General features: G+C 34.1%; 1 protein-coding gene across 1 annotated transcript in view; it reads right to left on the bottom strand.

Moving 5' to 3' along the window:
* The window catches only part of LOC136027360 (uncharacterized), a 28,020-nt gene continuing 6,039 nt past the window's right edge, over positions 1-21,981 (bottom strand). The window contains exons 4-9 of the mRNA XM_065704527.1: positions 19,449-19,713; positions 18,072-18,265; positions 16,399-16,536; positions 12,937-13,092; positions 8,794-8,941; positions 1-1,648 (exon numbers count right to left, since the gene is read on the bottom strand). Of these exons, the coding sequence (XP_065560599.1) occupies positions 471-1,648; positions 8,794-8,941; positions 12,937-13,092; positions 16,399-16,536; positions 18,072-18,265; positions 19,449-19,713 (2,079 nt within the window). The 3' untranslated portion in view covers positions 1-470. The remainder of the gene's footprint in view (positions 1,649-8,793; positions 8,942-12,936; positions 13,093-16,398; positions 16,537-18,071; positions 18,266-19,448; positions 19,714-21,981) is intronic.

Below are 21,981 nucleotides of genomic sequence, written 5' to 3' on the forward strand. Positions count from 1 at the left end.
TCGCCGGAATATGTACGATTTAATGATAAAAAATATACAAAATAGAAATGTAAAAATAAAGCGATCCATAATGCGAGTACTTAAAATATATAGTCACCTGCCCTTTTCAAAGAAGAAATGAAGAGACTGGTTCATTTGTCCTTTGCGTAAGCACTGTTTTTGATTAATAAATTTTCTCATTTTTTTTTAATTTGCTTCTATAAAATTATGTTAATTAAGAAAAAGGAAGACGCTTAAAAGGTATATATGTTACAAAGTATTACAAAATAAATATATCAAAAGGAGTGAACTGTATAACTATAAATTTTGCTTCTGGCAATGAAAACGATTAAAATTGCATTGCTATGATTATGCTTTTACAGTAAATTTGATAATTAAAGCAAAGGTATGACCTGAAAAAAAAACACTCCTCTTCATGCTGCCTCCTCAATCTCCTATAAAAAAACATTGCCTTCATATAACTGGTCCCTTCACTCAGACCTGTTTGGCATCAAAGAAATTGGGGACTTGCCTGGGGCACTGGAAGTTCTTGACCTCCTTCTTTTCCTTGCTCCATTGTTATAATCACTGAAAGCAATACTCATTTGAGTACTTAAGTACTGTTCATATTCACCAAAATCTGGCATGAATGTTGGCTGTCTTTGAGGTTTTTGTAACATCTTCATTTCTAACCATTTTAGAAGATCTATCACACCTTGAATATCAGGTAACTTTTTAAAGCCTTTTGATTGGTTAACGTGTTTACCAACACTTATGGTGAAGGCAAAGCTTTTCATGCTCAGCATGACTTTGCTATCATCTATGTCACCAATGTACAGAACAGTGCAACGTTGTGCCCAATCCACACCATAGGTTGAACGTAGGAAATAAGCTGCTGCTTTTGAAACATCCCAATTCACAGAAGGTCTCGCTTCAAATGCCATTGGAACTTCTTGGGGCTCAAATCCGTGTTTCTTGAAGATCTGAACAGCCTTTAGACATATTATATTCCGCATTCCTTTTGGAACGTTTCTGTAATGAAATGTCACAACAGGACCTTTATTTTCAACCCAGGCTTTACAATTAGAAAACTCAGTCTGCAGCTCAGTAACTAGTCTGCTTATCTTAATTTCGTGTTCTTCAGGTACTGGAGGCGCGAAAAATGCTCCGTCTGGGTGGACTATTTCTAACCCATTATTTCCAGCATAGGTTATTTTCTTTATGCCTACCATCTTACGCAGATCAGCCACACTTCTGCCAGAAATTATACAAACACTTACATCGTTATTTGATGCCAAAATTTTCAAGATTTCTCTCGTCTCGTTTGCCAACACTGCCTGTTGTGGAGTTGGTGCGGGACCTACTAAGGTTCCATCATACCCAAGTATGACAGCTAGCTTAGGGGATGCTTCCATCTGTTCTGATAAGGATTTCGAATACAAATCTAGCGAAATAGTTGGGAGTTTTGGTTTTTCAATCGATTCTACAAATCTCATTTCTTCCAGGAAGCTCGACATCCAATAATGAACATCGAATTTCCGCTCCCTGGCTCGAAGTTTTTCCATCCTTAGCTGACACTCACTAGATGACATCTGGAGAGCCTTGTGAAGGCTGTCCGCAAGTAAATTGACTTCATAAGGATTGACCATCAACGCCTCTTTCATTGATTCTAAAAAAAAGCAAAAAACATAAATTTATACAAACAAAAAGTAGAAGAAAAGCTTAATTCCTGTAAACACCACACATTAAACTTAATAAAAAAAAAACTCCCTCACATGCCATAAATCCAGACCTTGAATATAAGCAATATTTCAACTTTTTTTTTTGTAAAATCAACAACCTGAAACAAGTCTCTGGATTCGACGCGAAATTAAATTACATTAATTAGGAACAATTTTGTCTCCCAAATGAGACAATAACCGCCAGTGAAAACCGATTGTCAGCTGCAGAAGTTAGGGTATTGATTTCAGATTAGGCTAATTTCCAGTCTTGACCAATTAAACTTTGAATCAAACACAAAAGTTTTGTCTGTTTATAACTATGCAAGCATGAAATAATGTCTTAGCAATGATTACTTTAGGAAAAATAAGTGGTCAAAATAAAGTTTTACTATTCTTACTTTTGAGAATATCAAAGTGGCATTAATTGGCTACAAAGACATATGAAAGGATTAGTTTTCTTGGCCGAATCTAACTAAGGACATTAAAAAAGTTTACCTACCCCCTCCTTACTTTTTCTTGCTAGCCAAATTCTGCTGTAATTTCCAATATTTCTCTGATCAACTGTCTAATTGTGCTTAAATTAATCATTTAAAGTCTCAAACGCAACAACTTTTTCATAGGATTTTCTTTTTTTGTTATTTTTTAATAACTTGCAGATACTGAACTAAGCCCAGCTACAGATATTCAAAAGCCCTTGCTTGCATTTTTTTTGTGAAACTAATATTTAGCTTATTCAACAAAAATAATGTAAAAAATGGTCAAATTGGTTTTCCTTATCTTATTTAGTTGTTAAGACTCTAAGAAGCTCCTTTTCAAGGTGGCTTTTCCTTCTTTGCTTGCAAAATCACTGTAAAACGCACCTTTTAATATCGAATTGCTTTACCATATTTAAGATGTCTAACGAAAGTAATCCTTGTATATAACGCTGTTTGGGAAAATTATAAAAAAGAAAAAAGAAAAAAACCATTTCAGTTTTTCTCTCTCTTTTAAAATTTATGTCATAAATAAACAACGCCGCTGAAATACCATGGACGAGTTTCCAATCAATTAAAAACAAATTAACAACAAAGCTGAATATAGTGTGTTGATGTAGTCCAAACTGTGCAAAAATATCTGTGTTTTTTTATATCTTTTTTCAGTTATTGCACCAATTTTGACTTATTAATAAATGATTAAAAGTGGCGGTTCTCATCTTTCTTGGTTAAAATCTTGTACCTGTTGCTCAGACCACCTATAATATTTTCAGACCTCGTTTGGAAAACCTACAAGCCAACAATAAGGTTTTGTACATATACCAAAGAAATAAGTAGATTCTGATTATATGAGTTTTAGAGTTGTTTGGCCAAGGAAAAAAAACGAAAAAAACAACTAATTACTAAATGTAACGTATAGGTGGGGGGGCCCCCTTCCCGTTTTTTAGTCAATTAGTAAAAAACAGAAATCGGGAAAATTCTTTGTTTGGTTCAATCAAGACCACGAAAATACTGACATTTCATCTCCAGAAATTTCAAACTTGGACAGTAAACGCAGCATTTTTACCGACTCCTGCCATGATTTTACACATGGTGCCACAATTTTCCATTTGGTTAAATAAACAACATTAAAATAGGGACATGATATGTACCGAACTCTGAATTTCGGTTGGTAAATGCAGCGGTTTTACCAACCCGCGCAGTTATTTTCAATATTGTATTTGAAACGGATATTATGCTAATTTTTGACAAAAACAGTCGGTAAAAATGACCAGCCAGTCGGTAAAATCTCTTGCTCCCCCCTCCCGCCAAACATTGTGTCTAGTAGCGACCCTGATTATTATACTAAAATACGTATCAAATTGTGGAATTAATTTGCAATAGGGTAGGGGGTAACTGCCCCCTAGACCCCAGTCCCCGCGCTCCAGCTGAAGCATTTAAAGTCTGAATTTTTAATTGAAAGGATTCCCACATATTATTATGTTTTCCATAGCAACAATGAAAACCATGAGTGGGTGTCACATTACTCAACAACAGCTATTGGGGCTGGGTGGAAGATCAGTTTGCCTTTTGAGGGGAGAGGGGGGGGGCAAAACCCTTAAAAAGTAAATTTCAGTGAAAAGATTTCCCAACTTTTGTAAGAGGTCCTTCCGATCAATCTGAAGAGGGGATTTAACTTTCCGCAGCTCCTCATTTGGAAAAAATATATCTGGACCAACCATGTAATACTGGTACTCAAAAGATGGTTCTTCCCTACTGTCCCAGAAATCTTTTAAGTACGAAGCAGGAATTACATTTACATGATACTTTTAGACGACTGGAGAAACTTTTCGGGATAACTACTGAGTTATGTTGAGAATTGTAAGGCATTGTAGGCTGGCTTAAGGAAATAATTTACAAAAGAATTCAATTTTTTGGACAATTTGGAAGTGAACGAAGATTTATTTTAAAAAGAGAAGTTAGAAACAGTACTAAAAGGATTAAAACTATCAAGGCCTCGGCTGCTGATGATATGGTATATGAGTTTTCGAAATATGGTGGTTGCAAAGTTAGAGATAAATTACTGAAGGTTATAAATATTATTTTTTTAAAAGGGGGAAGCACCTATTGGTTACTGAAAAAACTTCAATCAAACCCATTTATACGGAAGGTGTTAGAGTGAGTGTAGTAATTATAGAGAAATTAGCTTAGTTTATGTGGGAAACAAATTACTTAGCATAATTATACTAACTATGCTAATATGCCAAAGATGCCGATACTAAGAGATGCTGCGAATAAAGTTTTAACAGAATAGCAAGATGTAAGGAAGGGCAGAGGATGTATCGATCAAATTTTCAATCTAATTTTGAGAAGTGTCTGAATCAGACTAATTTAATCCTCTATTTTATAGATTATAAACCGGCACTTAATTTAGTTGATAGGAGAACTTTAGTGAAGGTTCTATCCTTGTATGGTTTACAAGATGAATACATTAAAGTTTATTGGGTTAAGTACGAAAAAAATATTTCTGCGGTTAAAGTAGGAAGTGAGGCTAGTAGCTGGTTTGTGATAGATCAGGAGTTAAGTATGGTTGTCTCCTATTATTATTATACGGATTATTTTCATAGACTCTGTCCAATGGAGCCTCACAAAAGCTGTGGAAGAGCATGAAATCAAATGGGAAGTTTTCATAGACTGGAGTGTCTTGAGTTTAACTTAAGTGCCCCGTATAAAAGCGTTAGCAAAATAAATAGATTTTTGGAGGAGTTGAGAGTTCAGAGTGCAAGAATAGAATAGAATTGAAAATCAATGTTAGGAAGACGAAGTCGCTTGGAATAGAAATAAATGAAGGTCACAACAATATTGATCCAGTGAAAAGTTTCACATACATTGCTAGCATTAGTAGCAAAGACGATAGATGTACTGAAGATGTAAAAAGTAGAATGGCCATGACCAACGGTAATTTTGCAGTGGAGAAAAGTTTGGAAGAATAGGAAGATGGGTCCGCAAAACATCAATGATAATGACGTTGGTCAAGTAAGGTTCTGAAACGTTGGCACATTCAAACACAAGGGGAGATGTTAAACTTTACCTTAGGGATTGTCAGTGGATTTTTCATGTGCCGTTTAAATGATAATCTGTCAAACGACCAGCTGCACGAAAAAAGTGGTTCTAACTCTTTTCCAAGGATTAGAATCGAAGATGGTTTGAGATGACTAGGACACGTTTTAAGGATAAAGAATGAAAGACAGCCAAAGATTGTTCTTTTGGCCATCCATCTGAGGCCATTCAAAAAGCAGGTTGTCTTTGAATGGAGTGGGAAGAAATCATAAGGAACGTTTTAAAGGGAACTTCAGCAACTTTACGGGAGGGGGCAAAGAGTGAAGTTTTGAATTCATTAGGTTTGGAGGAGGAGGTATTTTTCTTTTTGAAAGACTTTTATGCACTGATTAAAGTTTAGCATAAAAGCAAGGGGGTGGGGATGGTCATGACCTTTACTCTTATTTTTTATGAAACCAAACATGAAATTAGAAACGAACACAAATTAAGCAACGAAAAAAAATTTCAAATGAAAGTAAAGAGCAACATTGAAAGTAGAGAAACAACACCTACATTTAATATGAAGAAGGCTGCCTCTCCTTCGATGTTCCACTCTTTACGCTAAAGTTTTACTTTTCCCCACCAAAGCTTAAATAACGAAAAATCTAATAGAAGGGTAATTGCATAAAAAGAATTCTATGTTTTGACAATGACTCAGAAACGGAAGCGATTACTTATTTGAATTTGCTTTAAACAATAGAACTTCTCGTTTAAGGTTTCTGAAAGCAATTGATGGATGAACATCTACAAACAACTAGCTTTATTTTTGCACTGCTTTCCGTTAAGCACCAGTTAAACGTGTGCGTTTATATGGGGGGGGGGGAGTTTAGGGGTAGGTAGCACTGCTCAGACACAGGATTATACAGTTGGTTGAAAAATGAAAAAAATCATTTTTTATTTTTAATTTAGTAAAGCGACGACTGGAAAACATTAGAAAATTCTTTCTGGGTTGGTTTATGGTGGTTTCAAAATGATTATTTTAATCAGAATGCTTTTAAAGCCTAGAAAACATGCCTCCAGGTGCAATATAATGCATGGAATCCAGGGGCAAGGTTATTTAATTGTTTAAATACCTCCCCCACATAAACAATTACCGAAGTGTAAATAAACAGTACATTTGCAAATAAAAATACTTCTCCGAGAAAACTAAAAGACTATTTCCCTTACAACTACAGTCTTAAATAGGCAGGAAAGAAACTCCCTTAAACCATCCCCAAAAAAAAACATGTTTAGTAACCAGATCCCCCAACAAAAATTATCTTGGTACTATACTGATCTTTCTAATTGAACAATATAAAAAAAAATTTGATAAAATATAATGAATACCGATCATTAATTGAGTCACTGATTAAAGCTAGAAACACTTTAATTTGTTTTCCCCGTTCTAAGCATATAGAATCGACGAAATTCTATATAAATTTGACAAAGGATTGGCATGATTGAAAATGCCAGGATTATTACCTGTTTGTGAAAAAAAAAATTAAGAGTGAATTAAAAACTGAAACGGAGAAGAAATCATACATATACAAATTCAAGCTTAAAACTAGAAGGAAGTCTTATGAATGAAGAATCAAATCCTAGTAAAAACAGAAACTTGGAACGATCAGAAATTAACCCAATTAAGTGTGGTCCTACCGTCACCTTATAACCACTAAGGCTTGAGCGTCGTTTAGATTTTACTTCATATTTTGAGTTTTCCCTCTGTTATACAGATAGTGTATCGTATCTTAAAAATGTATCACTCAATTTAAACTTATTAATCTGTTATGGCACTAATATCAATTTTTTTTTATCCTTTTCAGTCCATTTCTTCCCAATTTATAGAGATTATTTTCTAAATAAACATTAAATTAAAGTAAACTAATTAGGTTTTTATTAATTAGAACACACTCAAGCCCTTTCGTTATTTGATTACGCAGCGAAGCAACAACAAATTGTGTTAATATGCATTCTTTGTTAGCTTGATTTCATTGTTCACTGTGGCCACTCTATTCGTTTTAGGATTTATTTTTTTATTCTGTGGCTCCTGTTTCTTGTAAATTTGATTTTCTATGAGCAAATTCCTGCCCGTTTTTAGTTTTGAATCAACTTCTTACTTTTTTTTTAGAAAACCTGGTTTTTTAAGTTTAATTTTCGTTCGTTTTTTCTATTATCACAGCTGAAAAGCCTTAAATACCAAGTTTGGTAAAAACCGAAGCCAATTTGTGAAATGTTAACTGACTATGCTTTAATAACTGATATTAGATTTCTATATTATAATATTAGCCTTAGATTTGTTATCAGAAAACTCAAGTCTTTGAACGCAAACTCTTGTAGAAATCAATCACGATATTTGAAATTTGCGCTTAGTCTGTTTTGATTTAGAGCCGTTAAACTGTGATATAAATGATCTTTATTGGGTAGCATTTAATCTTTTATGGCCGATCCTTGGACTATCTCTAAATAATAATGACTTGAGAAAGGTAAAACTTATCGACCTATCGACGAATTTGGGGCTGGATAGGGTGGTTTTGGAGGGGGCACGGGCCCACTGACCCCATTTTGGATGAATACAAACAGATAAAGTAAAATGCATGGAAAAATGTTTGAGATAATGATCCACAAAAATGAAGGGCAACAAGATCTGCGGCTGGAAGTAATGCAACAACAAGTATTGCAACGAATCCCAAATGAAAATAAGGGACAACGAAATCCCCGTTTAAATGATAAGCGATAGGACTGAACACATCGAATCGTAAATGAAATCTGCGGTTAGAAAAGAATGAACTGAGAGAATCACAACGAGTCCCAGGAGAAAAGTAACCTATAAAATGGATGATTCTTTGATGCATTAACAGGATGGAGTAATTGAATTGATGCCACAATTTTTCATTTAAATTGAAAACGCTGATTCGACACCTCATGACTTAAAACTAAAGATTAACGCAATGATTATGCCCCTGCGTAATTAGATAATCAAATATATAAAAGCCTCTCGCGAGCTGGGGCTGGAGCGAACCTGAGCTCTTGGTACTACTATTTATAGCAAAAAAAACACAGGGATGAGAAATTGGATGAAATTAAAGACCCAAGGACTTTTCACCCATACAGATCAAAAATCCTTCCATGACTCTGACTTGATACGGTGTAGCTTGTTAACTTATTTATTTAAAAGTTTGTATGGAGACTCTGTTATACCTTGTACATAATTTCTTTGCATTATGTAGCGTCCTTATCCGTGGGGTTTCATTTATCGTAGGTCCTAAGTAGGCACATTTTTTTATCTTTCAACGGTTTTGTTTAAAATGGCTAAATGTAAATTTTATTTGACCTCGCACTGGGCTTCTGGAAAACCCAGGGCAGATATCCTGCAAACCGTTGACCCTAAAAGGAACACTAGAACTCCAAATCTTTGATTTTATCACCCTTCCCCAACTTTTCATGAACTAAAAATATCTTGTTATATGACGATCTCTGAGGAGGGGTAGAAGAAGGAGGAATAGGAAACAATGCCCTTAATAAGTCAGCTCTATTATATTGATAATACAAAAGAAGCTTCCTACCGGCTGCACCAGCAAAATACGAAAGAACAAGTGCGCCACTATTGTTTATCTGACAAGCCACAAACTCCTTAGCAACCAAGTTCATTCCGTCCACCAGGGGAGTCACCAGTGCCACGTCAGAGTCCCGGTAGTACGCAGCAAGCTCATCCTAAAAAGAGTTCCTAGAATTAACTTTAGTTATTGAGAGGGAGAGGAAAGTTAAAAAAAATAGAGGAAAACGAAAAGGAAATGCATACATATAAAGCAAGAAAATGGTGAAAATGTTTTAAATACCTTGCTAAGCATACAAGTCTTATCCTGTGAGAAATCAAATAACTGACTGGAGAATTATCACTCTGATTGGAAAAATTCTGTATAAATTTTAATGAAGAATTGTGATAAATGTTGAGCCACTAACCATCCAATTATGTACGTGTTGTTTTTTAAAGTTTTATTTTATTCCTTTTAGTCTCAAAGATTTTGATTTAACACTGGTCTTCGGGAAATAACGGAAAAGAAGTAAACTATACGCCAATTATTGCTCGCATGCATAATATGCATGCTTGTTTAAGAATGGAAGGGACTGCAATTTAAAATCCATAAAAAAAATTAATCAAGGAATAAGCTGGAAAAAATACAAGTTTACAATTGTCTTTCAAAGTAAAGATGAGTCAATCTCTTTGAAAGTAAAAAGCTATCTTAGTGGCTAGGAGAAAAATATCCTATTGTGTACATGCTGTTTTTTAAGTTTTAATTCATTCCTTTTAGTCTATTAAATAAAAAAACAAGTTTTTTTAACTGAAAGTAAGGAGCGACATTAAAACTTAAAACGCACAGAAATTACTTCGTATATGAAAGAGGCTGCTTCCTCATCAACGCCCCGCTCTTTACGCTAAAGTTTGACTCTTTCTCTTAATTCTTCTTTTTAAAACAGTAAAAAACTTTAGCGTAAAGAGCGGGGAACTTGATGAAACTTATATATTTAAAATCAGCATTAAAATGCGATTCTTTTGGTGTAGCTATTGATATCAAAATTCAATTTTTTAGAATTTTGGTTACTATTGAGCCGGGTCGCTCCTTACTACAGTTGGTTACCACGAACAGTTTGATTGAAAGTTATTTTACTTATAATGTATCGATGGTAAGAATCCTACAGAAGTGGTTTCCAACCTTTCATTATCCCGAGGCTCCCTTAAAAATGCTTGTTCATATGGCTCCTCCCTCTGTTTCAGATAATAATACAAACACAAAATTGTTAGTATCAGAAAATTTATTAAGAAAAATCCTTACAAACAAAGAAAACGAATAACAATTTTTATTTTTATCTGATAGTAAGATGGCGGTGATTGCATATTAGCGCAAAATTAGTCAAATCAAACAGTTCGTGGTAACGAACTGTAGTAAGGAGCGACCCGGCTCAATAGTAACCAAAACTCTAAAAAATGGAATTTTGATACCAATACCTACATCAAAAGAATCGCATTTTAATGCTGATTTTAAATATATAAGTTTAGTCTTGCCTATCAAAAGTTACGAGCCTGAGAAAATTTGCGTTATTTTAGAAAATAGGAGGAAACGCCCCCTAGAAGTCAAAGAATCTTGACGAAAATCACACCATCAGATTCAGCGTATAAGAGAATCCTACAATAGAAGTTTCAAGCTCCTATCTACAAAAATGTGGAATTTAGTATTTTTTACCACAAGTCAGATCACGGAAGCGTGTTTATTTATTTATTTTTTTGTTTTTTTGTTTTTTGTTTCCCCAGGGGTGATCGTATCGACCCAGTTGTCCTAGAATGTTGCAAGAGGGCTCATTCTAACGGAAATGAAAAGTTCTAGTGCCCTTTTTAAGTGACCAAAAAAATTGGAGGGCACCTAGGCCCCCTCCCACGCTAATTATTTTACCAAAGTCAACGGATCAAAATTATGAGATAGTCATTTTATTCAGCGTAGTCGAAAAACCTTATAACTATGTCTTTGGGGACGACTTACTCCCCCACAGTCCCCGTGGGAGGGGCAACAAGTTACAAACTTTGACCAGTGCTTACATATAGTAATGGTTATTGGGAAGTGTACAGGCGTTTTCAGGAGGATTTTTTTGGTTGGGGGAGGGGTTGAGAAGAGGGGGATATGCTGGGGGAACTTTCCATCGATAATTTGTCATGGGGGAAGAAAATCTCCATGAAGGGAGCGCAGGATTTACTAGCATTATTTAAAAAAAACAATGAAAAAATAAATATGAAAAAGTTCTTTCAGCTGGAAGTAAGCAGCAGCATTAAAACTTAAAACAAACAGAAATTATTACCCACTAGAGGGGCTCACCTCCTCCTAATACCTCGCTCTTTACGCTAAAGTATTTTTAGTAATTTCAACTATTTATTCTACGACTTTTGTGATTCTGGGGTCATTCTTAATGAATTGGGACAAAATTTAAGCTTTAGTGTAAAGAGCGAGGATCTGACAAGGAGGCTAACCCCCTCATATATGTAATAAAAATATGAGAATACAAAAGTTCTTTATGTAAGCTAATTTATAAGTTACGTAAATCTTTTAGTAATAAAAATATTCGTAAAAAATTAAAAATTCTAGTTGCCTTTTTAATTAACCAAAAAATCGGAGGGCAACTAGGCTTCCTCCCCCGCTCTTTTTTCTCAAAATCATTCGATCAAAATTATGAGAAAGCCATTTAGCAAAAAATAAATGCAAATTTTGTTCTAATTATTCCTTTGCGGAGAGCAAAAATCAAAACATGCATTGATTCAAAAACGTTCAGAAATTAAATAAAAAAAACAAGTTTTTTTAACTGAAAGTAAGGAGCGACATTAAACTTAAAACAACCAGAAATTATGTCATGATATTTGAGATTATGTCATGATATTATTCACGATGTTGTGAATAACGACATCGAATCGGATTTACTTGTTTTATTTTTGCTGCAGAAAGGAATAACAACATCGAATTAGATTTAGTTGTTTTAGTTGCTTGCAAGATACTGGCAGAACTTTTTCTAGTAATGGGGGGGGGAGTGGAGATACCATTAATAACTTTTTTTCGAAAGGAGGGAGGAGATTAAAGTTTTTCTTGTCTGAAAAGTGCTTCCCCCCTCTCTGTTTCTATCCTTGCTTCCATGAATTCCGAAAAATATTGCCAAGTGACTGCATCAGTTTTAGAAAAGTGCGAAAATAATGGTTATATATCCTCTAATTCGATTTAATTACTATTTAGATTTATTACAAAAGGTCAATTTCTATGTACTACAAACGTTAATTCCAGAAACTTCAATTTTCATCTCATGTTCAATAACCACTTACTTAACCTATCATACGTCTTTCAATTTTTGCAATGCTGTGCAATTTCATTTCTAGGTTTCTGACCCTTCCAAGAATATTAATGCTTAAATGGCCCTGAAGGTCACCAGTTTAACAAGTAGACAGAGGAAACTAACATAATCTTGCTGCACTGAATTTCTATCATTTCTAGGCTTACGTTTTGAAGAGATTAATCGTACTTCAAGATGAAATTCCGCTTCTTAAACAAAAAAGTATTTTTGTATGTAACTCCCCCGACCAAAAATTTATTTCATTTTAAGTGTTAAATCTTTAAGGATCTATTTCACTGACTTTTTTTTACAATACGCTAGTTAATTTGAGCGTTAAGAAAATGAGTTAGAAATGGGTGAAATTTGATTCAATATATGTAGAAGTTGGAATTGTTTTTGCGCCCTGAATAACAAAGGTTCGGGAAACTTAGCTCTCTCTCTCTGCTACAAAACAACCGTGCTTAAGGATTTTGTGGTTTCTGATTGTGTTATGAAAAAAGAGAATGAATAAAAATAAATAGCTTCATCTGACTTTCCATATATTTTTCTACCTCTCCATGGTTATTTTTGCCACATTGCATTTTGTGTAAGCCGGAAAATTTTGATAATAAACAACTGAACCGATCTATACTTTTTTGAATGCTTCCCATGACTCGAATTTATATGTAATCTGACTATGGCCAGCAAAAAGGTTTAAAATACATAGTTTAACAAAACATTTATCTCAGTGCCAATCGAGAGGTTTTACCAAACTTCAAAAACTGTAAAAAACAAGAAGGATTCAAGTTGTTCCACAGATTGCCGATATTAAATAGAAGACTAACCTCCTTATAAATGTAAATTACCTGTGGTAGCCCTTTATACATGAACTGAATTGGATACCAATCAGCAGTTGAAAACTTTCCGTTAACTCGTCCTATTTCCCTAGATAGTTCATTGTGTAAAGACTGATACTCCTTGATGTTTGTCCTCGAAGGGACCCCAATTTGGAGGAATGTTAGCTGAAAAACAAATGATACATTGGCACAAGTGTTACACGAATCTTTAGTTGCAGAACTGTCCAAGTCTACTATTTATGAATATGAAATTTTACCGTAAAAGACCGGAGCCTTGATTTATGCAATCACAAGTATACTCAGTAAAATTAAGAGAACAAAAAAAAATGGCAATCAATCATTCAATAGTCCGTAATAAGCCAATGTGGCTGTGTTAATTTTAAAATGTACTGAAGAACAGGCCTTCTTACTTCAACAAACTAGCAAATGCCAAAATTCTGGAAATTTTCCCACCAGATGATTTTCAATTTAAAATTAAATCCAGCAGCAAATCCGGTGTAAATTTTCCCCACCATTTTATTATAAAGTTCGTCAAATTGACTCCTGAATAGTGCATATCTTAATGCGTGGAGCAATAAGAACCGTAATTTTTTTTACCTGTACTATTTATACATATTCATCTTCTTAGTTTTCTGAAGAGGGAAAAAGAAAACAAAAAGCATTTATTCTTCAGTAAGAAATGGTGGCAAATTCAGTACTACGAATAGAATAGGTTAGGATTTCTCAGGGTGTTTTTAGAACCCTAAAGCTCCACTAAAGTTCCTTTGACTTACAAGCCCTAACGTGAGAAATTGAGCTAGAACGAACAATGAAAGTGACGTGGGAAGAAATACTATGAACGATGCGTGATATAAGCACATTCATATTCTGCTGGGGCCTGTGGAGACAAGTAACTGTTGAATGAGTTCTACCAATATGAAAAGTTTGATAAGTACTTGATTAGATTAACAAAGGGTATACAATAAATACTGAAGCTCAGATTAATAAGGCGCATGCCTCAATATCCCATAAAAAAAATCCTAGTAAGACCATAAAATAATTAAATTATCATTTCTCTTGGGTATTCTCATTAGATGTTGCAAATATTCATAATTTAAATTTAGAAATAGCCTGTATAATATCAATAGTGTTATTTAGAATGCTCCTAACTTACTCTGCACATTGCAGCACAGTCCGGATTAACATGTAGCCCTGTCACCTTTAAATTAGCTGTAACTACAATCAAAGTAGCCTTCAGTCACTATGGTCATTCCGTAAACTCGGGTAGAAATTCTCAGAATTGAAAAAAAAAATCCTTCGACTTCATCTTTCTTCAGTTTGAGCCAAGCGTCCTTTCCCCCTCTCTTCTAATATTCTTACTAACAATCAGCGTTAACTGTTCTTCCATAAAGTCATTTGCCTTGTTGACTCTATTGTTGTTGTGGACCAGGACATGGAGATAGATTTCACGAGATGCGTAGAAAAATTAATGATATCAATTCATAACCATACTAGCCCCTACACAGTATGCTGGTGGAGATAACAGTGACTAGGAGCAATTTTACATGCAGCTGAAGCAACAAATTGATAAGATTCCAGGTAGAAATTGGGTTTAACTAGAGGACTTGAATATCCAGGTTGGCACAAATAGGGATTGATGGTATCCTAATTTAGACAAATTTGGGATTAGGGAAAATAGTTACAGATCAAAACAAGAAGTACACTATTAGAATCTCTTTGTTCTAAACTGCACATAGAGAACTTACTGTCCCTTCACTTGAATAAAGAGGAAAATCTATTGGCTGGAAAAACAAGATAAATTTCTTGAACTACAATATCTTCATTAGTCTATTCCACTCAGATAGTGGGGCACTGGAACATCAGAACATCATAGAGGCGCATTTAAAGGAAACTGCCACATCCAATGCCTTTTGTAACGAAGAAAAAGTAATTTTCTAAAATAAAATACATTTCTTATGAAAAACTGTATTTCCATGAACAAAATCAATGAATGACGTCATAATCTTAGTTTGTTTATAGAAGACGAGCATTAGAAGAACAACCATTGCATATATTGTTACAATTAAGATCGGCTGTTTTACTGTCAATTAAAGAATGGTATGATCAAAACTCTTGGGCATATATAAGTCCTGTTACTTTCATTAAAAGTGAGCATATATGAGAGTCTAGAATTTTAATGCAGAATGATGACGATATGGATTTAAGAAATTTGCGAAGTAGCATAAGAAGTTTTATGGAGAAAAATAAAAAATAAAAAGTAACTGTAGATTTAAGTGAAAGAGCTTTGACTTTGATAGAAGGGGGAAAGGTTTTGTATTAGAAATTTCACAGTGAACTAGAGGAAATAAAGTGAACTAAAGGAGCAGGGCCGTATCTGGGATTTTTTTCGGGGGATATTTTACACAAGGATTTTCCTGAAGGGGAGAGTTTACATAAAAAAAACTAAAAAAACGTACGAACTATTTGTTTATATCCATTTTTGTTACGTTTTTACGAGTCAAACATTTTAGGGGACAGGGGAGTTCAAACCCCCTCCCCCTGGATATGGCCTTGTAAAGGAGACTTGAAAGAAGGAATTAAGTAGACATATAATTATGGCTACTTTAATTACGATTCGTTGCAAGGAACGTTATAAGAGTGAAGTAATGATTGCAGAGTTATTGGCTAGATTTTGGTGAGAAACACATTGCTTAACCATTATATACTTATTATTGAAAATGATTTTAAAGGTATTAAACTAATATAATGTCATATTCTATTGTATTGGCTCTGTGATATCGAGCGCTCTTCCTAAATTATAGGTTAGCTTACAATTTTTGTCTTACAGTACATTTTTGCATTGTATTTGGTAATTCCCCCCTTTGAATTTTGAAAAATACCTTTTCGTTTTCATTCCTTTTTGTTAACATTCCATGTTATTGTCTTTGAAAAACAAAATCCATTCTCGTACTATTGGTGGACAAATCCAATTTTGGAATAAAGAATGAGTGATCGGAATGGCTTACAGCCTGCATTGTGCACAGAAGGTTTTCTGTTCGTCTAACATTTAACGTCACAGTTACAGTCAAATTTAAAATATCAATACATTAAAATTAAAATTGGATATAAACTTTATAAATTAAATATTAAACTGAAATAAAATATTTAAAATTAAAATATTAAAATTAAAATATTATTTTGTTAGATCGTTCTTGCATTTTTAGCTAACTGTTAGACCAAATTGGTTTGTCGTCTATCATTCAATTTTCTAATGGGACTGCAGGCTTTCGTCATTCAAAGTATTATCAGAGTTATACATGCAAGACCGCATTCTCTATGTGTAGGTATCCCTAATAGCCTATTGCATACTCCTAAGAGGAATGTAAAACTGAAGACGGCTAACATTTGTAGGAGACAAATGGAATTGATAATCAAGTGTCTTAAATTTAAAGTATAAAGATTTGAAAAGGATAGGAAAAGAAAAATTCTAACCTTGCCAGCATATTCATGTCTGTGTTTTTCTAATAATTTTTCAATGGCTCTGACTTTTTGAACTAAACCCTTTGTATAATCAACTCTATCAACGCTTATAATCAGTTTCGTATCTTTTTCATCTTTCTGACCATTTACCTAAAAAGAAGAAATAAATCCTATTAAATGATATATTTAAACTATAAACTCAGAAGAAACAACCTTCAAGCTAGTATCATATGAACTAGTGAATGTAACAAGATAACACTACTCTATATATATTTAAAACAAATCAGAAACGTAATCGTCGGCTAAAATTCAAAATATATAGGACCAAAGAAATCGATAGCTAAGTCCAGTAGAGCTTGAAGAATTCAATATTTTGTTTTTTTTTATGCACAACGGGGACGTTGTTCCATTGGACAAAATTCAATTGACCAACACTTTTCTATTTTAAAATACGGTATATCACTCACAAAAATGGGCTATCTGAAAAATACAATATATATATATAAATATATATATATATATATATATATATATATATATATATATATATATATATATATATATATATATATATATATATATATATATATATATATATATATATATATATATATGTATGTATATATATATAGTTATTTGACTTACACTGACCTATTTACTTGACATAGCTGACTGCTGCGGAAAAGCTACCAAATGAACTCAGCATTTTGTCCATAAAAACGCGCGCCATAAATTTAGCGCTCTAACCATTGTTGGAACACAACACACCACTGCAAAAAATAGCTTTATTCTTAAACTTGAAATTCACTCTAACTGCCTTTAGTCCTTTTAAAAATGAAGCTCAAGACATAAATATATATATATCGAGTAAAATCATTAATACCCTAGGAAAAAAGGACCTAACATTAGCATATACCCAGCCGCATGAGAATGTTAGGCGGTGATAGGGCAGATTAAGCCGCAAAAGATGGGTCGAAGTTCATAACCGGTGTATAAAACTTGCCCAGAATTCTTCATGACGTAGTGTCCATTAAGACTAAGAATATTGACCGCTGCGCATAGAGTGAGGTTAGCCTCTTTAGTTCCAGTAACCTGGCTGCTGCTTGTCCTGGCTCATCGCAGTTGTCAGTTTCCCACAAATATATGTATGTCGGAACTGGACTGGGAAGGCAGACTGGGAAGCGGACTGGGAAGGCAGTCGCACCGTGATTGCTCTCCTCAGCAATGGGCTCGTTTTAAACTAGTTCACGATGAATCACAATCCAATAGAACCTTCGTGGGTGGATATGATTACATTTACCTTTTTTTAAATTCATTTTTTTTTATATATAATTATTGTTAGCCTTTATTTATGTATATTCTGGTATTAAGGGGTAATTGAGTGAGTGTTTTGTCCTTCTTTGATTTCTTTTTTTTTTTATTAAATTAGGTTGAGAATCAGAGGATTGCAGCCGTCGAACATCAAGCTGTTTGAGCCTTCCCCAGGGCAGTTGTGTGTATTTATAGTTTTTGTAATTTAGTAGTTAATAAAGAGAGTTCAAATTCAAAAAAAAATTCTATGGAGGCATTTTTCATTTGATGATATTTTGTCTTTGTTAAAAAAATGTTATAAGACAACTAACTGAATTAAATTAGAAAACCTTATACTTGGTAATATATGTTTGTAATTACTAAAATTGAATTACCTTCGGCGCATTTTTTGCACATTCTTCAAACTTGTCGAAAGGAATTCCTATAGGTAAAGTCCTAACACGAACGACCCTCGATCCAATTTCAACTGTTTTGTTGTCAAAGTCAACCCGACATCCAAGTTTCCGTAGACACGATTCAAGAAAATTTTGACTGTATAGGTCAATATGAAATCCAATAACATCACAAGCTAAAACATGAAATAAGCGTGCAATTAATTTAAAGTGTTTACACTTTACGTTTATTTGTGCCGTTCAAAGGCCAGATGGGATAGCTTCAAAACGTATCATTGAGTCTCAAACGCGCTAGAATGCAAGATAATACCTTATATTAAGGATTAGTACCCCAAACTACCTAAAAAAAAATTTGATCGTAGCAAATTTTATAATTTTTCAGAAGCCAACGTTACTAATTCCATTCCAAATGTATTTACACACATTCTTTGAACACACAAATACGCTTGTTTTGACAAATTATTCAATCTTGGCAACTTTAGAAGAATCTGAATTAATACCCTTTTCAAAAGAGAGAGAGAGAGAGAGAGAGAGAGAGAGAGAGAGAGAGAGAGAGAGAGAGAGAAGGGGGGGGTAGAGATAATGTAATAATTAAAGAGGTATTAGTTTTTTCTGGGAAGGAAGCAAATTACTTAATATAATGGGCTAAAAATTGTTATCCTTGGTTGAAAGAATTAAGTATTGGCATTAAAGTTGTGGTCTGTTGGAGTTCTGTGAAATATCTAGGGATTATTTTAAATGAAGTTTTGTGTTTCTCTGAGCATTCTGATTGAAATCGTTCAAAGGTGGCAAAAAATATTGTTTTACGAAAATTGAAGCATTTTTTCACCCTGTGTGTTTCAAGACCATAATATTTTTCATTACTCCAGATAACTTGAATAGGACTGTAAACCCCTTAAACGAGAATATTATATTTGCCACAAAGAAAACACAACGATTGCAAATTATTCCTGTTAGTTTTCTCTCTTTCTTAAATAATTCAATTTTTGCCGGTTCCTTGCGAGCCTAAAGCTGTTGCTTAGGAGTTGACTTATATCAATCCTTACATTTGAAGACTGAGACAGATGAAGCAAAGAAAGTCTCATCTCCTATTTAATAGACGGACCTTAGGTTGGTCTTCTAATAGTCTCCTCTCAACCGCTTAAAAAACTTTTCAGTGTGCCACCTGTGTGTTTATGCTTATGTCCGCAGCTTCTTAGAGACCTATTAAAGAATCAAGCAGTAGGATCCGACAGCAAGATGACAGAGCAACACAGGAAGATATTCGTTGCCATTTTAATTTTTTTTTTATAACCATCATTATTTTCCGCACATTTAGAGAATCTGTTTAGTTATAGTCATTAAGAAGAGTAAACATACCGAGCATTCCATACAAAATCTCTTCACTTCCTTCAAGTGTATTTAGCATATCATAGGAAGGGAAAGGAATATGTAGGAAAAATCCAAGTTTGCACGACAGACCTTCATCTTCAGCCAATTCACGGATTCTCGCTGGACAAAGCAGGAGTTGATAATCATGGATCCAAACAATTGGTATCTCTTCATCCACCAATATAACTTCTTGCTGATACCGCAAAGCTTCTACTGTCTTTTCTGCGAAATAATCGTTCACTTTTTGGTATGTCTAAACAATAAACAAGCGTTAATATAATCAGCTACCTTCCACATATCGGCAATATTACTTGAAGAATTGTGTTAAAAAATTAATAGTTTACATGTTTGAATCATACAACGGTATTCGTTTGGAGCAGAGTTCTTCCATAATTCATCTGGCTTTGCCTTAAAAAATATGATTTGCTTTAGAAATGCTGGAGTAATAATCCTTGGAAATGTTCACACAAGCATACATAATGAAAAAAGAAAATAAAGATATATCCGTTGCGATTAGCCAGAATATACATTACTCTTGTGACACATCCACAATCTTGCAAAAATCTTTTTGCGAAAAAGAGCGACCCGGCTCAATAGCAAACGAAACTCTAAAAAAAGGGATTTTGATAACAATAGTTACTTCAAAAGAATAATATTTTAATGCTGATTTTCAATATATATGTTTCATCAGGTCTAGTCTTACCCATCAAAAGTTACGAGCCTGAGAAAATTTGCCTTATTTTAGAAATTAGGGGGAAACACCCCCTACAAGTCATAGAATCTTAACGAAAATCACACCCTCGCATTCAGCGTATTAGAGAACCCCATTGTAGAAGTTTCAAGCTCCTATATATAAAAATGTGGATATTGGTATTTTTTGCTAGAAGACCGATCACGGGTGCGTGTTTATTTGTTGTTTTTTTTTCTTTTTCCCAGGGGTGATCGTATCGACCCAGTGGTACTAGAATGTTGCAAAAGGGCTCATTTTAACGGGAATTAAAAGTTCTAGTGCCCTTTCTAAGTGACAAAAAATTGGAGGGCAGCAAGGCCATCCCACGCTCATTTTTTCCCCAATGTCACCAAATCAGAATTCTTAGATAGCCATTTTATTCATCATAGTCGAAAAGCCTAATAACTATGTCTTTGAGGACGTCTTACTCCCCCATAGTCCCCGTGTGAGGGGCTACAAGTTACAAACTTGTAACTTGCCAGTGTTTACATATAGTAATGGTTATTGGGAGCGTACAGACGTTTCCATGGGGTTTTTTGGCTTGGGAGGGGGGAGAGGTTGAGGGGTGATTACGTGGGAGGATCTTTCTATAGATTAATTTGCCATGGGGGAAGAGAATTTCAATGAAGGGAGCCCAGGATTTTATAGCATTATTTAAAAAAACAATGAAAAAATAAATATGAAAAGTTTTTTCAACTGAAAGTAAGGAGAAGCATTAAAACTTAAAACAAAGAGAAATTATTACGCATATGAGTGGTTCACCTTCTCGTAATACCTTGCTCTTTACGCTAAAATATTTTTAGCAATTTCAACTATTTATTCTAGGGCCTTTGTGATTCAGGGGTCATTCTTAAGGAATTGGGACACAATTTAAGCTTTAGTGTAAAGAGCGAGGCATTGACGAGGGGGTAAACCCCCCACCCTCCTATATACGTAATAAAAACATACGAATATGGAAGTTCGTTACGTAAGTTAATTCATAAGTTACGTATATGTTTTACTAATGAAAATGTTCGTAAAAAAATCAAAGTTCTAGTTGCCTTTTAAAGTAATCAAAAAATTGGAGGGCTACTAGGCCTCCTCTCCTGCCCCTTTTTTCTTAAAATCTTCCGATTAAAACTATAAGAAAGCCATTTAGCCAAAAAAGTAATTTGCAAATTTCATTTTAATTATTTATGTGCGGAGAGCCAAAATCAAAACGTGCATTAATTCAAAAACGTTCAGAAATTAAATAAAAAAAATAAGTTTTTTTTAACTGAAAGTAAGGAGCGACGTTAAAACTTAAACAAACAGAAATTACTCCGTATATGTAAGGGGATTTTCCTCCTCAACGCCCCGCTCTTTACGCTAAAGTTTTTTACTGTTTTAAAAAGTAGAGTTAAGAAAAAGAGTCAAACTTTAGTGTAAAAACCGGGGCGTTTAGGAGGAAAATCTCCTTGCACATACGGAGTAATTTCTGTTCGTTTTAAGTTTCAACGTCGCAACTTACTTTCAGTTAAAAAACTTGTTTTTTTTATTTAATTATGAGATAGGCATACATTGAGGAATATAATTCATAGGATAAAATGGGTGGGGGAAGTAAATTTCTCGGGGTTGAGGGGATCCTAAATCGCGTATGAAAGTCAAATTGTTTAGAATAACAGAGAATATCTTAAAGTGTTATTAATTGTTTGGGGAAATGTACCTAAAGCTCCCCCGTATACACTTGTTCCTATATGGTCATGTCTGCTCTAATCATCCATGCTACTGGAAATGGGTAAATAAAAGGGTAAATTAATAGGGTAAATAGTA

Source organism: Artemia franciscana, chromosome 5 (assembly GCF_032884065.1).
Source record: "Artemia franciscana chromosome 5, ASM3288406v1, whole genome shotgun sequence".
In the NCBI taxonomy this organism is placed as follows: domain Eukaryota; kingdom Metazoa; phylum Arthropoda; class Branchiopoda; order Anostraca; family Artemiidae; genus Artemia; species Artemia franciscana.